Source organism: Scardinius erythrophthalmus (assembly GCF_964197995.2).
Source record: "Scardinius erythrophthalmus genome assembly, chromosome: 11".
NCBI lineage: Eukaryota > Metazoa > Chordata > Actinopteri > Cypriniformes > Leuciscidae > Scardinius > Scardinius erythrophthalmus.
Window position 1 is genome coordinate 44,320,554 of NC_138231.1, and position 19,463 is coordinate 44,340,016.

General features: G+C 49.1%; 1 protein-coding gene across 2 annotated transcripts in view; it reads left to right on the forward strand.

Moving 5' to 3' along the window:
• Positions 1-18,728, forward strand: part of bub1 (BUB1 mitotic checkpoint serine/threonine kinase) — a 33,675-nt gene extending 14,947 nt beyond the window's left edge. The window contains exons 13-25 of one of the 2 annotated variants that reach the window (XM_081377984.1): positions 1,330-1,431; positions 2,376-2,457; positions 2,545-2,614; positions 3,272-3,446; positions 3,519-3,591; positions 5,623-6,632; positions 7,020-7,169; positions 9,222-9,322; positions 10,339-10,500; positions 11,206-11,363; positions 15,129-15,306; positions 17,618-17,724; positions 18,427-18,728. In XM_081377984.1, coding sequence (XP_081234110.1) covers positions 1,330-1,431; positions 2,376-2,457; positions 2,545-2,614; positions 3,272-3,446; positions 3,519-3,591; positions 5,623-6,632; positions 7,020-7,169; positions 9,222-9,322; positions 10,339-10,500; positions 11,206-11,363; positions 15,129-15,306; positions 17,618-17,724; positions 18,427-18,619 — 2,561 coding nt within the window. In that variant the 3' untranslated portion in view covers positions 18,620-18,728. Of the gene's footprint in view, positions 1-1,329; positions 1,432-2,375; positions 2,458-2,544; positions 2,615-3,271; positions 3,592-5,622; positions 6,633-7,019; positions 7,170-9,221; positions 9,323-10,338; positions 10,501-11,205; positions 11,364-15,128; positions 15,307-17,617; positions 17,725-18,426 lie in introns of both variants that reach the window. The other variant, XM_081377983.1, reaches the window with a different exon arrangement.
• The last annotated feature ends 735 nt before the right edge of the window (positions 18,729-19,463 follow it).

The window sequence follows — 19,463 nt, forward strand, 5'->3', positions numbered from 1 at the left end:
CCGGTCCGCTAATGTGTTATTCTGCTATTCCACTCTGTATCGTGTGAAGCGGCTTCCTCCTCGTCATTTGTGACTTATAACATTTAGCGGTGTCCCCCAGGGGTCAGTCCTTGGCCCCATCCTCTTCATTCTCTACCTCACCCCCCTTGGCCAAATCATCAGCTGTCACAAAATCTCATTCCACTACTATGCCGATGACACACAGCTCTATGTACATGCCACAGCTGAAACCCCACCCTCACAGTCATCAGTGGCTCACAGTGGTGGAGATAAAGGTATGGATGGAGCACAACTTCCTTCAACTCAACAGCTCCATAACCAAAGCCGTCCTGGTTGGCACTCCTCACCAGATCAAATCATCATCCATAGCCAGCATCAGCTTTTGTAGCGCCAACATTCCCCTCTCATCAACAGCCACCAATCTTGGTGTAAAAATGGACTTCCAACTCACTTTTGAAGCTCATATAAATCACCTATGCAAGACCTCTTTCTACCCCCTCCGTAACATCTCCAAACTCCGCACCTTTCTCACGCTCTCAGATGCCGAAAAGCTGGTTCATGCCTTTGTCTCCTCCAGACTGGACTACTGCAACGCACTTCTCATTGGGATTCCTAGGAAGAGTCTGCAGAGGCTTCATTACATCCGAAACTCTGCAGCTAGGATCCCGATGAGAGTGCGGAAACATGAGCACATTCCCCCCATCCTCCACTCACTCCACTGGCTTCCCATCTCCACCAGGATTGAGTACAAGGTTTCCCTCCTCACACATCAATGCATCCATGGACATGCCCCGGATGTCCAGGCTATTAAGACAGAGCGCAACGTGTCATTACCCTGATAACTAACGTTATGCCCACTGGAGGAGAGAGGACAGCTTGGCTTTCAGAAATATAATATATATAAAACTGCCATTTGAATGTCTGACTTACCAGTGACTAAATGTTTTCTGCCCACGTCGTGCATTTCCAGAGCACACTGAGTGTCAGGATCCCACGGTTCACCCATTCGGTCCAGCCGGTCTCCACTTCTGTGTCCTTAAACACTTGTTTTTTGGGGTCGACAGCTTATAAAAGCTCATTTCCTGGTTGTTTAGCTTGTTTGCTGTACACCTGTCACACAGCAGCTTTCAGACATGTCCTGTTTTTTGCTAAGTCAGAAATGGCGAGGAGGAAGCAGCTTCACACGACACAGAGTCAGTGGAGAGGGCTGGACTGTTCCCCCCAGATCTTCAGATTATGATGTGTGTTGCTCTGTCTCAATTCAGTGCACTGCTGGTGGTGTTTGTGTTGCTGTTGTCATTGGGGTGTGTGTGTGTGTGTGTCGTGCAGGTGTGATCATGGACATGTTTCAGGCGCCCACCCTCCTCCAGGAGTCCATGTTCAACAGCATCGTTCAGCCGGAGGACAGTTTCGAGAAGAGCTGCAGAATCAGTACGTCCTGCTCTGAACACACACACACACACACACACACACACCACACCACACCACACCACACCACACCACACCACACACACACACACACACACACACACACACACACACACACACACACACACACCACACCACACCACACACACACACACACACACACACCCACATCTAATGCTGTTTCGGATCATTCTGATGTCTCGTAAGCATCATCTAACAGTAAATCACTTCCTCGGGCTTCCACGTGTTGTCCAGTGTAATGATGGCGATCGTCAGGGCTTTGTTTGCACTCTTGCTTTCATAGTTCACTATTCCCCCTTCAGTGAGTCATTGGACTGATTTAAATGGATAGTTCTTGGATTTGAGAGAGATTTATGAGTGTGTTTGATCGATTCCTTGTTCACAGCGATATATATATATATATCTATATCTATCCCACCAGCCACGTGACACCAGCCTGCGCTTCACATTTTTAAAAACTTCCCAATCACAGTTGTTTATTTTATCTTATTTAGTTAATCATGTTCTGATTATTTATGTCATATTTAGTTAATTAAAACATCAACAAATGCAACAGATTTTTTCTATGCAAATTGTCCAAAAACTCCAAGCTCCTCTTTTGACTTTTTGATTTGATCATGTTTGATGTTAACGAAATTAGTCGTTATTAGTCATGAAGATGTGGATGAAGTGACGGCATGTTATACATGTATGTTATAAGGTCTTTTGAATTAAATGTAATTTGGCCAAGATTACATAAGGATTTGATCATGCTTGTAAAGTGCAACAGCACTAATCACCAGGCCATTGGAAATAACCAACTAATCAATCAGAACTAGAGTCTGTAACCAAATAATTAAATAATTATTTTGACTGTGTAATCTGATTTTAAAAATTGTATAAAAGTGTGAAAAGTAGTGAAGAACACTGTGATGTTGTGTGTTCAGGCAGCGCCCCCCCGTGTGTTACCACAGCCGGCACGACCCCGTTCATGATCTACCAGGACCGAGATGAGCAGGAGAACGGAGGGTGAGTTCACTCAGTAATATATCTCTCACACACTCACACACTCACTCTGTCTCGGAGAGAGAGCTCTGACTGTGTTCTGTCCTTCAGTTCTGATCAGGCCCGGAGCGAGCCAGCCCTGACCCGAGCGCTGACGGAAATACCACCGTCCAAAGCCTACGTGAGTATTGCTAGTTGTTTCCAAAAACCTATTTTTATGGGAATTTTGGGATATAGCAGAAAAAAACACTGAATGGAAACTTCATGCACCAGAATTCAGAAAATTCACATTAAAAAACCTCATGCACTCAGTTGAGGTGGATAAATGTTTTATCCGATAAGACATGCACATAAACTCAGATGGAAACGCATTTACCGAATAAACCCCTCGATGCACAACAAAAACTCAGCGTCAGCTGTGATTGGATAACTGGAGTAACCAGCGGACCAATGGCATCGCAGCATCTCAGATGTGTGTTTGGTGTTTCTGAAACACTGGAGTCGAAGTGTGTGATCAGAATGATTTGGTGTAATTCCCTTCAGAAGCGTCTCACACACGAGTGTGTTCCCGAACACCAGCATCCGAACGCTAGAGATCATGAAACAGACACATTGCAGAAACTTACATTTATCAGATATTTTGAGCCTGTTTCCCAGGAAGTGATGATTTCGTTCTCTTTAGGGATGGAAACGTTTGTTTTTCCCTCTTCAATTCTGTGCACACGTTAGCTTCATCACTGGGATGTTGGGATGGCTCGAGGCCAGTGACCCTCCTGATATCTCCCAGTCTGTGTTGGTCTCGGGACGTTTCCTCCGTGACGGTGTTTGTGTTTCTCAGGACGCTCCAGTCAGCGCCGAGTCCATGACGGATGAGAGCGCCGTGTGGGGAGCGAGGAACGTCTCGGTCGGCCCGTGTCCCAACCACACGCGTGACTTCTCCCTGTCCGCCCACCTGGTGTCCACCCCCCTGCACCCTCACGCGCCGCACGCCTGGGACACGGAGCAGGGCCAAGGTATCCCAGCGCAGGACATCACGCATCACTGGCTGTCTGCTGTTGATCTGACCCGTGTCTGTGTTCTCCCAGGGGAACACGCGGTGGCCCAGGCCGTCAGCGGGGCGGAGGAGAACCCGTATGTTCGCCAGCCCACTAAACTCAGGTATGGTCCTCGCTGAACACAGCACTCTCCAGCAGGTCAGCTCTGAGCGCTGATGTCTAGATCTGTTTGTTCATTTCAACTGTTAAATCTGTAAACGCATGGAGACACATGGACTTGATCTCATGTTTTGTTTGGGGTCAATAAGATTTTTTTTTAGTAACACTTTATTTTGATGGTCCTCTTTAGACATTCTACTGACTTTAAGCTAGGGCTGCACAATATATCGAAGTTATCGAAATATCATTTCATTTGATTATTTCATTAACATTTGATTATTCAGTTTCTGTTGTTAATTAAACCTAATGTAGGATAACCTGAACCCTGAACCCCGAGGTTTACACTGATGTTAAATAACACTTATGCTACAGTAAAACACTGATGTTCACTTTCAGAAGTTGTAGGGATGTTTTCTTGTCACAAAAATTATTTGAAACATGTGTAGGATATATAATTTTAAATATATTTTAAAGATAATTTAAGTAAATTTTACACACTAAGCATTAATCGTATGACATATCGAATATCGCATTATTTAATGTCATATCGCATTTTTCTTCAATATCATGCAGCCCTATTTTAAGCGACTTTAAAACTACATGTCAGCTTATTCTACTAACACTCTATTACAGTCTATAATACTATACTGAGAGTTAACTGACATGTAGACAAGTTACTTATAGATAGCAGAATGTCTAAAGTCGACAATCAAAATAGCGTAACCAAATGTTTTATATATTTTATTAAAGTAATAAAAAGAATCTTAAAAAAAATCTAGATAATGTTTCCATAATTCTATATAATAATAATAATATAGTGTGTGTGTGTGTGTGTGTGTGTGTATGTATATATATATATACAGTGAGGAAAATAAGTATTTGAACACCCTGCTATTTTGCAAGTTCTTCCACTTAGAAATCATGGAGGGGTCTGAAATTGTCATCGTAGGTGCATGTCCACTGTGAGAGACATAATCTAAAAAAAAAATCCAGAAATCACAATATATGATTTTTTAACTATTTATTTGTATGATACAGCTGCAAATAAGTATTTGAACACCTGAGAAAATCAATGTTAATATTTGGTACAGTAGCCTTTGTTTGCAATTACAGAGGTCAAACGTTTCCTGTAGTTTTTCACCAGGTTTGCACACACTGCAGGAGGGACTTTGGCCCACTCCTCCACACAGATCTTCTCTAGATCAGTCAGGTTTCTGGGCTGTCGCTGAGAAACACGGAGTTTGAGCTCCCTCCAAAGATTCTCTATTGGGTTTAGGTCTGGAGACTGGCTAGGCCACGCCAGAACCTTGATATGCTTCTTACAGAGCCACTCCTTGGTTATCCTGGCTCCCATGATTCCTCTGGATCATCCAAATGGTCATGGGCAAACTTAAGACGGGCCTTGACATGTGCTGGTTTAAGCAGGGGAACCTTCCGTGCCATGCATGATTTCAAACCATGACGTCTTAGTGTATTACCAACAGTAACCTTGGAAACGGTGGTCCCAGCTCTTTTCAGGTCATTGACCAGCTCCTCCCGTGTAGTTCTGGGCTGATTTCGCACCTTTCTTAGGATCATTGAGACCCCACGAGGTGAGATCTTGCATGGAGCCCCAGTCCGAGGGAGATTGACAGTCATGTTTAGCTACTTCCATTTTCTAATGATTGCTCCAACAGTGGACCTTTTTTCACCAAGCTGCTTGGCAATTTCCCCATAGCCCTTTCCAGCCTTGTGGAGGCGTACAATTTTGTCTCTAGTGTCTTTGGACAGCTCTTTGGTCTTGGCCATGTTAGTAGTTGGCTTCTTACTGATTGTATGGGGTGGACAGGTGTCTTTATGCAGATAACGACCTCAAACAGGTGCATCTAATTTAGGATAATAAATGGAGTGGAGGTGGACATTTTAAAGGCAGACTAACAGGTCTTTGAGGGTCAGAATTCTAGCTGATAGACAGGTGTTCAAATACTTATTTGCAGCTGTATCATACAAATAAATGGTTAAAAAATCATATATTGTGATTTCTGGATTTCTGCAGTCCCATCATGGAGCAGAGTCCGCTGGAGGAGAAGCCGTCGGAGCTGGACGTCAGCAGGGCTCAGGGCACGATCGTGGGTGAGGGCGTGTCGTTGGCTCAGACCCCAGGGCTCTCTCTGGCCCAGAGCAGCTGTAGCAGCAGACACCCGCTGGCCGCCCTGTCCTTCCCCGACCACACGGCCCTGAGGACGCAGGACGAGTCCATGAGCCGACCGAGCTGGAGCATCTACCAGAGCCCGGAGAAACAGCCCACGCTCACAGAGCCAGCAGTCAGCGAGACCTCCTTTCACAGGCGCACGCCACTGGAGGAGCAGGACGTCCCCATGAGCCCGAAAGCTCCCGTGGGACTGGACTGGTTCCAGGTGGACGGCTCGACCCGCGCAGCAGAACCGGAACTCGACGTCATGATGAGTCCGGCTCCGGTGTCTGTGGCCGCTCATCCCGCCTGGAGCATCTACCAGAGCCTGGAGAAACAGCCCACGCTCACAGAGCCAGCAGTCAGCGAGACCTCCTTTCACAGCCGCACGCCTCTGGAGGAGCAGGACGTCCTCATGAGCCCGAAAGCTCCCGCGGGACTGGACTGGTTCCAGGTGGACAGCTCGACCCGCGCAGCAGAGCCGGATCTTGACGTTATGATGAGTCCGGCTCCGGTGTCTGTGGCCGTACAGCCCGCCTGGACCGTCTACCAGAGCCCAGAGAAAGCCCCCGAGACAGACCTCCTGTGGGCGACGGGCCCAGAGCCGGCAGTGGAGCGGGATCTAGACATGCCGGAGGAAGGGGGCGTTCTGCTTCCCAAACAATCCTTCCAGCAGCGTAAATCAGGAGCGAAAGCTCTTCAGATGTTGCATGAATCTCTTTTAATGAGTCCAAAACAGTCCAGGAGCCCAGACCGGTTCAGCGCTGACGGCCCTCAGCGGACCACAGAACCGGATCTGGAGGCCATGACCAGCCCATCGCGGAGCTGCAGGAGGACCAGTGCTCCCATGAGCCCCATGGACACATCCAAACCAGGTATTCGTTTTATGTAGCGCCTTTCCGTAGCTCAAGGTCACTTTACACTGTACATTACAATACATTCACACACATTGCAAACACATAAGCACACTTATAGCGACATTATCCAAAGTACATGTTCCATAGATATGTTTTAGCTGAGTCTAAGGTAGCCACAGAAGTGTCAGGGGGAGTGAATTAGGAGCATTAACACTAAATGACCTTCCACCTTCATTGGACAGCTGAAACGAGGGACCCGGCAGAGTAAAGTAGATCAGGTGATGTGGAGGTGCTGAAGTCATATCTGACAGTGAGTGCATGATGCCACAGGTAGCCAGCGAAGCTCATGCAGTGAAGACTTCACCGTACACGTGTGTGTATAATGATCATGTGGTGTTCCCGCAGCCGGTGTTCATCTGGTGTCGGACCCCTGGGACGAGGAGCTGATCGTGTCTCTGCTGTCTAACCTGCAGCCTCCTCTCTCCGCACACCCCGGCCTCACCGTCTGGAGCTGCCGGCTGCCCACCATCACCCCCAAGATGACCGTCCAGATCGGTAACACAGCGCTCCTCGCCTTCCTGTCCGCTGTTCACTCCACAGGCTTCATCCGTGCTTTAGACGCGCCTCATCTGCAGTGTTCGGCACAGCGGTGAAAGGGTTCTCCCAAACATCAACAGATGTCGGCATTTACACACTCATGTCGTTCCAAACCCATTAGCGTCTGTTCATCTTCCAAACACAAATAAGGTGTATATTTAATGAAACCGGGTTTGTACAAGGAGCTTAAAGTACTTGAATTTGACTTTTGGAAATTTAAGTCCTGGGAAACCCTTGAAAACAGCCATTTTTATGAAGAAGAACTTGAATTATTAAAAGACAATATATGTGAAATTTATTTTTAATTTTATTTCTTAAAACAATCTTTTCACACTTTTAACACTGCAATCCCACTGATGTAGATATTTTTATATGAGGCATGTGCTCAAACCATGTGAGGCATTTCTCATGGCTATGAGTGTGATATTGCAAATATTTAAGTATATGATACAGCTTTTATTCTTCAAGTCAATCATATATTCATGGGAGAAATATCAGTTTGAATAAGAAAAGTGATTCTTTGTCATAGTGTCCTTTCAGAGGTTAAAGTTACACAGTCATTGCATCTGCTGCACTTTATATGTACCATTTTGTTTTATTAATTTATTTTTATTTATCTATTTACCTTTTTTAGAATTTAAAAGATGATAATTAAGATATTGTTTTATAAATGAAAAAAAAGTAGTGCTTGAAAAAGTCCTGGAATTAGGTGTTACAGTCTCTGTGCAAACCCTGATGAGAGGAGAGCTTTCTGGCCCTCCATTGACGGATACGCAATTACCAATTTAACGCTTCAAAAAGTTCATAGAGGTCGTAAAACTAATCCATATGATTCAAGCGGTTTAGTCCGAATTCTTTGAAGAGACTCAAGCGCTTTATATGATGAACAGACTGAATTTAGGCTTTTATTCACATATAAACATTGATCCGCAAACATAAATGTAGACTAACCGTAAGGCTGGGCGATATGGACCAAAAGTCATATCCCGATATATTTAGGCTGAATATCGATATACGATATATATCCCGATATTTTTTCCGCAGAGTGAGAGCAAATGTTCAGTCAAAGTCAAAGCCAAATATGACATGTTAAAAGTAGTTTTATTGAAACCAGCTATTTCAGTAAACAGTTACAAAATCAAATGAATAAATAATAAACAGGTTTCTTCACCTTAGGGCTGCATGATTATGACAAAAATCATAATTGCCGATATTGTTATTTGCGATTTATTAATTATGATTATCAAAGTTTTCATTGAATATAGATAAACAAATTTTGTCATTTAAAAATATAAAAAATAACAGTGGCATTTGGGGGTTAATATGGAAACGACAGTTGCCATGGTGAATACACAATATTAACAATAACTGTTAATGAAACATGGAAACTGCTCCTGGTGAATAGAATGAAAATCATACCTGCATTACTTTTATTTCGTGTAATTTACAACGTAACGGCGTTGCATGCTCGTAGTTTATTTTCCACTTGATCAGTGAGGCGATACACAGTGCGCGTGCGCCGCCGCATTTGCGCGTGCAATTGAGTGTGCGCTCCGAGCACAGGATAATGGCTGACAGGACAAGAAAGTCCGTTCTTCTGAGGTGAAAGACTTTATTTCAGCGTACACTTATGTCACTGCCTGGTAGTTCTTATTGTGCTGGGTTTTCTGAAGTAGTCATGATTCGCCTCTCGTAACATAACATGCTCTAAACACGCACGCAGAGTGGAGGAGGAGCGGAGGCACGGGGAGCAGAGCGCAAATTTGAACTATATCGATATATGTGATATGGTCTAATTTCATATCGCATTTAAAAATATATTGATATATTTTTTATATCGATATATCGCCCAGCCCTAACTAACCGTACATGCTTTGACATGAGAGATCAAGCCTCATTGGTTCTCGCGTAACGCGTGAGATTGGACAGAAGTCCTCACGTGATGTTCAGCTCCTGCTGTTACTGGACGAGGCCAGTGTTGATGTGAGCGTGTCCTCATGTGTCCCTCAGCTGGAGAGTCGCTGCGAGTGGACTTTGTTCTTGGCCAGGGAGCGTTCGCCACCGTCTACCAGGCCACCAACCTCATGACCACACGCAAGCTCATCCTCAAGGTGACCAGACACACACACACACACATCTGATACAGAGATACTGGTGATTCACACATCATTCGCCTTAGTGTTTCACTTCTCAGGAGAACCAACCTGCAAATTTTAACGCTTTGCAAATGAGAAAGTTTGTTAAAGGGATCGTTCACCCAAAAATGGAAATGATCCCATGATTTACTCACCCTGAAGCCATCCTAGGTGTGTATGACATTCTTCATTCAGACGAATACAATCAGAGTTATATTAAAAATGTCCTGGCTCTTCCAAGCTTTATAATGGGAGTGAGTGGGTATGTTTTTTTGGAAGTCCATCAGTGCATCCATCCATGATAACAGTGCTCCTCATGGCTCTGGCGGATTAATAAAGCCCTTATGAAGGGAAGTCATGCGTTAGTGCAAGAAAAACATCCATATTTAAAACTTTATCGACTAAAATAACTGCATCGACTTACAAGAGTAACACTAGACCTTGACGCACAACGTTTCCTAACTCTGTGTGTTTGAACTGCGAGAGGCTCAAAGCTTACGCTACTCCTACATCTGCGTCTTACATCGTCAAGTGTTGCTCTTGTGGCACGAGTCGACTTGCGTACGGCCGTCTGCCGGAAGCTCGTTATTTTAAGTTGATAAAGTTTTAAATATGGATTTTTTTCTTACACGAATGCATCACTTCCCTTCAGAAGGGCTTCATTAATCCGCCAGAGCCATGAGGAGCACTTTAATCATAGACGGATGCGCTTTGATGGACCTCCAAAAAAACATACCCACTCACTGCCATTATAAAGCTTGGAAGAGTCAGGACACTTTTAATATAACTCTGATAGTATTCGTCTGAAAGAAGAATATCATACACACCTAGGATGACTTCAGGGTGCTAATTTTCATTTTTGGGTGAACGATCCCTGTAATATACAGATAGTGATGCCCGTTACACTGCCCCTGATGTGCTACAGTGGTGGAAGCTGACCAATAGCAGCGGTCTTGAGATGGTCATGTGCTCTTCCTCTGCTGTCCTCATAGGTGCAGAAGCCGGCGAACCCCTGGGAGTTCTACATGGACAGCCAGCTGAACGCCCGTCTGCATCCCAGCGTACGCCACCTCTTCAACACCATATACTCGGCTCATCTCTTCACCAACGGCAGCGTGCTGATCGGGGAGCTGCACAACTGCGGCACACTGCTGGTGAGCTCTCGGCCAATCACGCCAACCGTCCTCAAACATGAACACAACAGATTTTGTCCATTAACACAAAATGGTGCATTCGTGTAAGGTGTTGATATAGCCGAGGGGAACGTGGGAGAGCGAGAGAGTCGCTTCGTCACAAGCACTGCTTAACAACACAAACACAAACACACACACGTGACGGATGTGCGAGACCGACGGCAGAGCGGTTTAGATAAAGGGCTTTGAGTGATTCATAATCAGTAGCCTATCTAACCTGGCGAAAAGACACAGGTTATTATTATGGTATCCACATTATATTTCATTATTAAATGTTATTGTTATTACATTATTATGTTTTTTTGTGCACAAAAAGTATTCTCGTCGCTTGATAAACTTAAGGTTGAGCCGCTGTAGTCACTTGGACTATTTTAACATTGTCTTTAACTTTTCTGGGCCGGCAAGTTTCGAATAAATTACACTTGACTTTACTGTATATTCACATAGAGAACAGATGATTTACACTGTGATAATATTTCACTGTTTTACTGTATTTCTGATCAAGTAAACGCAGCCTTGGTGAGCAGAAGAGACTCTTTCAGAAACATTAAAATCGCACTGATCCCAAACTATTGAACGGCGGGGTATATCATTGTATTTTAAAATCTTAATGTTGGATGTTAATGAGTGAGTAATGAGTGTATGAATGTGTGTGTCGTCGTCCAGAGCGCTATAAACCTGTACAGGAGCCGCAGTGAGAAGGTCCTGCCGCAGCCGCTGGTGCTCTACTTCACCGTCTGCATCCTGCACATGATCCAGCAGCTGCACCAGGCCCACATCATACACGCCGACATCAAGCCCGACAACTTCCTGCTGGGGGAGAGGTGCGTGTGTGTGTGTGTGTGTGTGCTGACGCCACAGTGTGTCCCAGACTCCCGCCGCTCACTGACTGACCCGTGTGTGTGTGTGTGTGTGTGTGTGTGTGTGTGTGTGTGTGTGTGTGTGTGTGCTGACGCCACAGTGTGTCCCAGACTCCAGCCGCTCACTGACTGACCCGTGTGTGTGTGTGTGTGTGTGTGTGTGTGTGTGTGTGCTGACGCCACAGTGTGTCCCAGACTCCCGCCGCTCACTGACTGACCCGTGTGTGTGTGTGTGTGTGTGTGTGTGTGTGTGTGTGTGTGTGTGTGTGTGTGTGTGCTGACGCCACAGTGTGTCCCAGACTCCAGCCGCTCACTGACTGACCGTGTGTGTGTGTGTGTGTGTGTGTGTGTGTGCTGACGCCACAGTGTGTCCCAGACTCCCGCCGCTCACTGACTGACCCGTGTGTGTGTGTGTGTGTGTGTGTGTGTGTGCTGACGCCACAGTGTGTCCCAGACTCCCGCCGCTCACTGACTGACCCGTGTGTGTGTGTGTGTGTGTGTGTGTGTGTGTGTGTGTGTGCTGACGCCACAGTGTGTCCCAGACTCCCGCCGCTCACTGACTGACCCGTGTGTGTGTGTGTGTGTGTGTGTGTGTGTGTGTGTGCTGACGCCACAGTGTGTCCCAGACTCCAGCCGCTCACTGACTGACCCGTGTGTGTGTGTGTGTGTGTGTGTGTGTGTGTGTGTGTGTGTGCTGACGCCACAGTGTGTCCCAGACTCCCGCCGCTCACTGACTGACCCGTGTGTGTGTGTGTGTGTGTGTGTGTGTGTGTGTGTGTGTGTGTGTGTGTGTGTGTGTGTGTGTGTGTGTGCTGACGCCACAGTGTGTCCCAGACTCCAGCCGCTCACTGACTGACCGTGTGTGTGTGTGTGTGTGTGTGTGTGTGTGCTGACGCCACAGTGTGTCCCAGACTCCCGCCGCTCACTGACTGACCCGTGTGTGTGTGTGTGTGTGTGTGTGTGTGTGCTGACGCCACAGTGTGTCCCAGACTCCCGCCGCTCACTGACTGACCCGTGTGTGTGTGTGTGTGTGTGTGTGTGTGTGTGTGTGCTGACGCCACAGTGTGTCCCAGACTCCCGCCGCTCACTGACTGACTGTGTGTGTGTGTGTGTGTGTGTGTGTGCTGACGCCACAGTGTGTCCCAGACTCCCGCCGCTCACTGACTGACTGTGTGTGTGTGTGTGTGTGTGTGTGTGCTGACGCCACAGTGTGTCCCAGACTCCCGCCGCTCACTGACTGACCGTGTGTGTGTGTGTGTGTGTGTGTGTGCTGACGCCACAGTGTGTCCCAGACTCCCGCCGCTCTCTGACTGACCCGTGTGTGTGTGTGTGTGTGTGTGTGTGTGTGCTGACGCCACAGTGTGTCCCAGACTCCCGCCGCTCACTGACTGACTGTGTGTGTGTGTGTGTGTGTGTGTGTGTGCTGACGCCACAGTGTGTCCCAGACTCCCGCCGCTCACTGACTGACCGTGTGTGTGTGTGTGTGTGTGTGTGTGCTGACGCCACAGTGTGTCCCAGACTCCCGCCGCTCTCTGACTGACCCGTGTGTGTGTGTGTGTGTGTGTGTGTGTGTGCTGACGCCACAGTGTGTCCCAGACTCCCGCCGCTCACTGACTGACCTGTGTGTGTGTGTGTGTGTGTGTGTGTGTGTGTGCTGACGCCACAGTGTGTCCCAGACTCCCGCCGCTCACTGACTGACCTGTGTGTGTGTGTGTGTGTGTGCTGACGCCACAGTGTGTCCCAGACTCCCGCCGCTCACTGACTGACCCGTGTGTGTGTGTGTGTGTGTGTGCTGACGCCACAGTGTGTCCCAGACTCCCGCCGCTCACTGACTGACCCGTGTGTGTGTGTGCGTGTGTGTGTGTGCTGACGCCACAGTGTGTCCCAGACTCCCGCCGCTCACTGACTGACCCGTGTGTGTGTGTGCGTGTGTGTGTGTGCTGACGCCACAGTGTGTCCCAGACTCCCGCCGCTCACTGACTGACCCGTGTGTGTGTGTGTGTGTGTGTGTGTGTGTGTGTGTGCTGACGCCACAGTGTGTCCCAGACTCCCGCCGCTCACTGACTGACCCGTGTGTGTGTGTGTGTGTGTGTGTGTGCTGACGCCACAGTGTGTCCCAGACTCCCGCCGCTCACTGACTGACCCGTGTGTGTGTGTGCGTGTGTGTGTGTGTGTGTGTGTGTGCTGACGCCACAGTGTGTCCCAGACTCCCGCCGCTCACTGACTGACCGTGTGTGTGTGTGTGTGTGTGTGTGTGTGTGTGTGTGTGTGTGTGTGTGTGTGTGTGTGTGTGTGTGTGTGTGTGTGTGTGCTGACGCCACAGTGTGTCCCAGACTCCCGCCGCTCACTGACTGACCGTGTGTGTGTGTGTGTGTGTGTGTGTGTGTGTGTGTGTGTGTGTGTGTGTGTGTGTGTGTGTGTGTGCTGACGCCACAGTGTGTCCCAGACTCCCGCCGCTCACTGACTGACCGTGTGTGTGTGTGTGTGTGTGTGTGTGTGTGTGTGTGTGTGTGTGTGTGTGTGTGTGTGTGTGTGTGTGTGTGTGTGTGTGCTGACGCCACAGTGTGTCCCAGACTCCCGCCGCTCACTGACTGACCGTGTGTGTGTGTGTGTGTGTGTGTGTGTGTGTGTGTGTGTGTGTGTGTGTGTGTGTGTGTGTGTGTGTGTGTGTGTGCTGACGCCACAGTGTGTCCCAGACTCCCGCCGCTCACTGACTGACCCGTGTGTGTGTGTGTGTGTGTGTGTGTGTGTGTGTGTGCTGACGCCACAGTGTGTCCCAGACTCCCGCCGCTCACTGACTGACCCGTGTGTGTGTGTGTGTGTGTGTGTGTGCTGACGCCACAGTGTGTCCCAGACTCCCGCCGCTCACTGACTGACCCGTGTGTGTGTGTGCGTGTGTGTGTGTGTGTGTGTGTGTGCTGACGCCACAGTGTGTCCCAGACTCCCGCCGCTCACTGACTGACCGTGTGTGTGTGTGTGTGTGTGTGTGTGTGTGTGTGTGTGTGTGTGTGTGTGTGCTGACGCCACAGTGTGTCCCAGACTCCCGCCGCTCACTGACTGACCGTGTGTGTGTGTGTGTGTGTGTGTGTGTGTGTGTGTGTGTGTGTGTGTGTGTGTGTGTGTGTGTGTGTGTGCTGACGCCACAGTGTGTCCCAGACTCCCGCCGCTCACTGACTGACCGTGTGTGTGTGTGTGTGTGTGTGTGTGTGTGTGTGTGTGTGTGTGTGTGTGTGTGTGTGTGTGTGTGTGTGTGTGTGTGTGTGTGCTGACGCCACAGTGTGTCCCAGACTCCCGCCGCTCACTGACTGACCGTGTGTGTGTGTGTGTGTGTGCTGACGCCACAGTGTGTCCCAGACTCCCGCCGCTCACTGACTGACCGTGTGTGTGTGTGTGTGTGTGTGTGTGTGCTGACGCCACTGTGTCCCAGACTCCCGCCGCTCTCTGACTGACCCGTGTGTGTGTGTGTGTGTGTGCTGACGCCACAGTGTGTCCCAGACTCCCGCCGCTCACTGACTGACCGTGTGTGTGTGTGTGTGTGTGTGTGTGTGTGTGTGTGTGTGTGCTGACGCCACAGTGTGTCCCAGACTCCCGCCGCTCACTGACTGACCTGTGTGTGTGTGTGTGTGTGTGTGTGTGTGTGTGTGTGTGCTGACGCCACAGTGTGTCCCAGACTCCCGCCGCTCACTGACTGACGTGTGTGTGTGTGTGTGTGTGTGTGTGTGTGTGCAGGTTCCTGGAGAACGACTGCTTCGAGCGGGATCACCTCCAGCACGGCCTGGCTCTCATCGACCTGGGCCAGAGCATCGACATGACACTCTTCCCAGAAAACACTGCGTTCACTGCCAAGTGCATGACCTCGGGCTTCCAGTGTGTGGAGATGCTGAGCGGACGACCCTGGAGCTACCAGGTGACCTCATCACTCGTCATCAGCTGTGTGTGTGTCCGCTGTGTGTGTGTGTGTCCGCTGTGTGTGTCCGCTGTGTGTGTCCGCTGTGTGTGTCCGCTGTGTGTGTGCGCTGTGTGTGTGCGCTGTGTGTGTGCGCTGTGTGTGTCCGCTGTGTGTGTCCGCTGTGTGTGTCCGCTGTGTGTGTCCGCTGTGTGTGTGCGCTGTGTGTGTGCGCTGTGTGTGTGCGCTGTGTGTGTGTGTGTCCGCTGTGTGTGTGCGCTGTGTGTGTCCGCTGTGTGTGTGTGTGTCCGCTGTGTGTGTGTGGAGATGCTGAGCGGACGACCCTGGAGTTACCAGGTGACCCTCATCAGCAGCTGTGTGTGTGCGCTGTGTGTGTGCGCTGTGTGTGTGCGCTGTGTGTGTCCGCTGTGTGTGTCCGCTGTGTGTGTGCGCTGTGTGTGTGCGCTGTGTGTGTGCGCTGTGTGTGTCCGCTGTGTGTGTGCGCTGTGTGTGTGCGCTGTGTGTGTGCGCTGTGTGTGCGCTGTGTGTGCGCTGTGTGTGTGCGCTGTGTGTGTGCGCTGTGTGTGTCCGCTGTGTGTGTCCGCTGTGTGTGTGCGCTGTGTGTGTGCGCTGTGTGTGCGCTGTGCGTGTGCGCTGTGTGTGTCCGCTGTGTGTGTGCGCTGTGTGTGTGCGCTGTGTGTGTCCGCTGTGTGTGTGCGCTGTGTGTGTGCGCTGTGTGTGTGCGCTGTGTGTGTGCGCTGTGTGTGCGCTGTGTGTGCGCTGTGTGTGTGCGCTGTGTGTGTGCGCTGTGCGTGTCCGCTGTGCGTGTGCGCTGTGCGTGTGCGCTGTGCGTGTCCGCTGTGTGTGTGCGCTGTGTGTGTGCGCTGTGTGTGTGCGCTGTGTGTGTGCGCTGTGTGTGTGCGCTGTGTGTGTGCGCTGTGTGTGTCCGCTGTGTGTGTGCGCTGTGTGTGTGCGCTGTGTGTGTGCGCTGTGTGTGTGCGCTGTGTGTGTGCGCTGTGTGTGCGCTGTGTGTGCGCTGTGTGTGCGCTGTGTGTGTGCGCTGTGTGTGTCCGCTGTGCGTGTGCGCTGTGCGTGTCCGCTGTGCGTGTCCGCTGTGCGTGTCCGCTGTGCGTGTGCGCTGTGCGTGTGCGCTGTGCGTGTCCGCTGTGCGTGTGCGCTGTGTGTGTGCGCTGTGTGTGTGCGCTGTGTGTGTGCGCTGTGTGTGTGCGCTGTGTGTGTGCGCTGTGTGTGTCCGCTGTGTGTGTCCGCTGTGTGTGTCCGCTGTGCGCTGTGCGTGTGCGCTGTGCGTGTCCGCTGTGCGTGTGCGCTGTGCGTGTGCGCTGTGCGTGTGCGCTGTGCGTGTCCGCTGTGCGTGTCCGCTGTGTGTGTGCGCTGTGTGTGTCCGCTGTGTGTGTCCGCTGTGTGTGTCCGCTGTGTGTGTCCGCTGTGTGTGTCCGCTGTGTGTGTCCGCTGTGTGTGTGCGCTGTGTGTGTGCGCTGTGTGTGTGCGCTGTGTGTGTGCGCTGTGTGTGTGCGCTGTGTGTGTGCGCTGTGTGTGTCCGCTGTGTGTGTGCGCTGTGTGTGTGCGCTGTGTGTGTGCGCTGTGTGTGTCCGCTGTGTGTGTCCGCTGTGTGTGTGTGCGCTGTGTGTGTGTGCGCTGTGTGTGTGCGCTGTGTGTGTCCGCTGTGTGTGTGCGCTGTGTGTGTGCGCTGTGTGTGTGCGCTGTGTGTGTGCGCTGTGTGTGTGCGCTGTGTGTGTGCGCTGTGTGTGTGCGCTGTGTGTGTGCGCTGTCTGTGTGCGCTGTGTGTGCGCTGTCTGTGTGCGCTGTGTGTGTGCGCTGTGTGTGTCCGCTGTGTGTGTCCGCTGTCCGCTGTGTGTGTGCGCTGTGTGTGTGCGCTGTGTGTGTGCGCTGTGTGTGTGCGCTGTGTGTGTCCGCTGTAGATCGTTATGAATGTGGCATTTTGAGTAGAAAATTGAGTTGAAAAACTCCAAATGTCATAAAATGGCAATTTACCAAACCTAACGACAGAAGCAAGGATAAAACAGTGTAAATACAGTGAAAAATCAACCTTATTAATTATTCATGCCCCAGTGCATGATGGGAACTCCAATATTAGAAAAGTTGAGTAGGTTTTACTTAATTTTATATCGTTGATATTTACGCTTTAATTTCTACAAGCTTGAACTGAGTTCTAATGAAGGATTTACTTAGGAAGAGCTAGGTTTGTCCTGTAGAGATGACATCAGTGTCTCCTAGCGTAGCCTTCAGCGCAGAGCCACTGTTCTCAGAGCAGTGCGGTCGGGTTCATGTGCTGTGGTCTCGCTCCTCACAGACGGATTACTTCGGCATCGCCGGCACCGTCTACTGTATGCTGTTCGGCACGTACATGCAGGTGAAGGAGGAGGGCGGCGTTTGGAGGACCAGTGGCGTGTTCAAGAGGTGAGGTGATCATGTGACCAGTAGAGGCGTCACCTATAGCGCAATAGACACATGCAGCAGTGTGTGTCGCGGACCGTGACTGTCTGTAGTGTGTGTATAGTTCACCCAAAATAAAAACTATAGTACAGTAAACTACTATATAATGTTGAATATAGTGTATAATGATGCAACGGGTGAACATTAGTGTGTCCTGATGATGCCAGATGTCTGTTAGCAGTAAAAGTGGCCTACACTATTTTAAATATATCTGGTCAGTGAAAGAGTTCAAGCATGTTCATCTACAATAGAGTATTTTCATCCTCAGAATCATGAATATTGTTATTCTGGCGTCTCTATCGTCCTGTGCTTTGGGTTTCAGCACTGAGTCCAAGCCTGTTTATTTACACACACAACATGACACCAACTCACACTCAACATGTCTCTCTCTCTCTCTCTCTCTCTCTCTCTCTCTCTCTCTCTCTCTCTCTCTCTCTCTCTCTCTCTCTCTCTCTCTCTCTCATTAAACATGACTGTAATGTTCTCTCTCTCTCTCTCTCTCTCTCTCTCTCTCTCTCTCTCTCTCTACACTGTTCTCTGTGTCTCTCTCTCATTAAACATGACTGTAATGTTCTCTCTCTCTCTCTCTCTCTCTCTCTCTCTCTCTCTCTACACTGTTCTCTGTGTCTCTCTCTCATTAAACACGACTGTAATGTTCTCCCTCAGGATGGTTCACGCTGAGCTGTGGCAGGACTTGTTCCACACGCTGCTGAACGTGCCGGACGGCGCTCTGCCCTGTCTCCAGCGGCTGCGCCTGCGCCTGGACACCGTCCTGCAGGAGAACTACAGCCGGAAGCTGAGCTCGCTGAAGAACCGGCTGGTGGTGCAGATCCTGGAGGCCCGGTCCTCGCGCAGGTGATGCTCCTGCTGCCTGTGTGTGTGTGTGTAATACTGTCGTTTTAAGTTTCAAGTTGTAAAAAAAAGTAAATGAAGCCTTTTGTAGATTTCAATAAATTTTGGTTCTCAAACCCACTTGTGTTTGCAGTTTGTCTTTGTCACCGCTAGATGGCACTGTTGGACAGGAGATGGCTTCAGTTCACCTCATGCGCTGTTGCGGCTCAGTCTGACACGACTGTTTTTTGTGTGTAAAATGTGTTTTTACACACAAAATGACTATAATGTTTGTTATGTTCACAGGACAATTTGACCCGCATATTTTAATGTTCTAAGGTACAGACCCAAAATAACATTTGTTATATTTTGTCATTTTAGTTTCTTACTTCCCTGTGAAGCTGAAGAAGCTTTCCCACACTTATTTCAATACAGAAAAACACATCTTCTTTTTTCAATCTCTCTGAAATGCAGTTAAACCTTTTCCTCATTTAGGGTCATGCTGATGTGTTGTGAAGTGTGTTTGACCCAGAATGCACCACACAGCGGTATGTCCGAGCGCTAGGCCTGAGGGACAGTGTCTTGCTGGATTCAACAGCTTCTTATTTCCAAAGTTTGTTCAAATAATAAGTTTTACCTGTGAACTGTCCCAGTTATTGAGCTTATAGACTTGAAAAGGACTTTTCCAGCTTAAATGGTTAAATACAGTACAGTCTAACGTCTGGCATCTTGTTAAAGGGAACACTTCACAGATTATTGTAGAAGTAAAAAAAGTTGTAAAGTTTGAAAAAGTTACAGAAGTTTATGAAAATGTTAAATATATAATTTATATACAGTATATTTCGCAGAACATGTTCAACTCTAAAACTTCA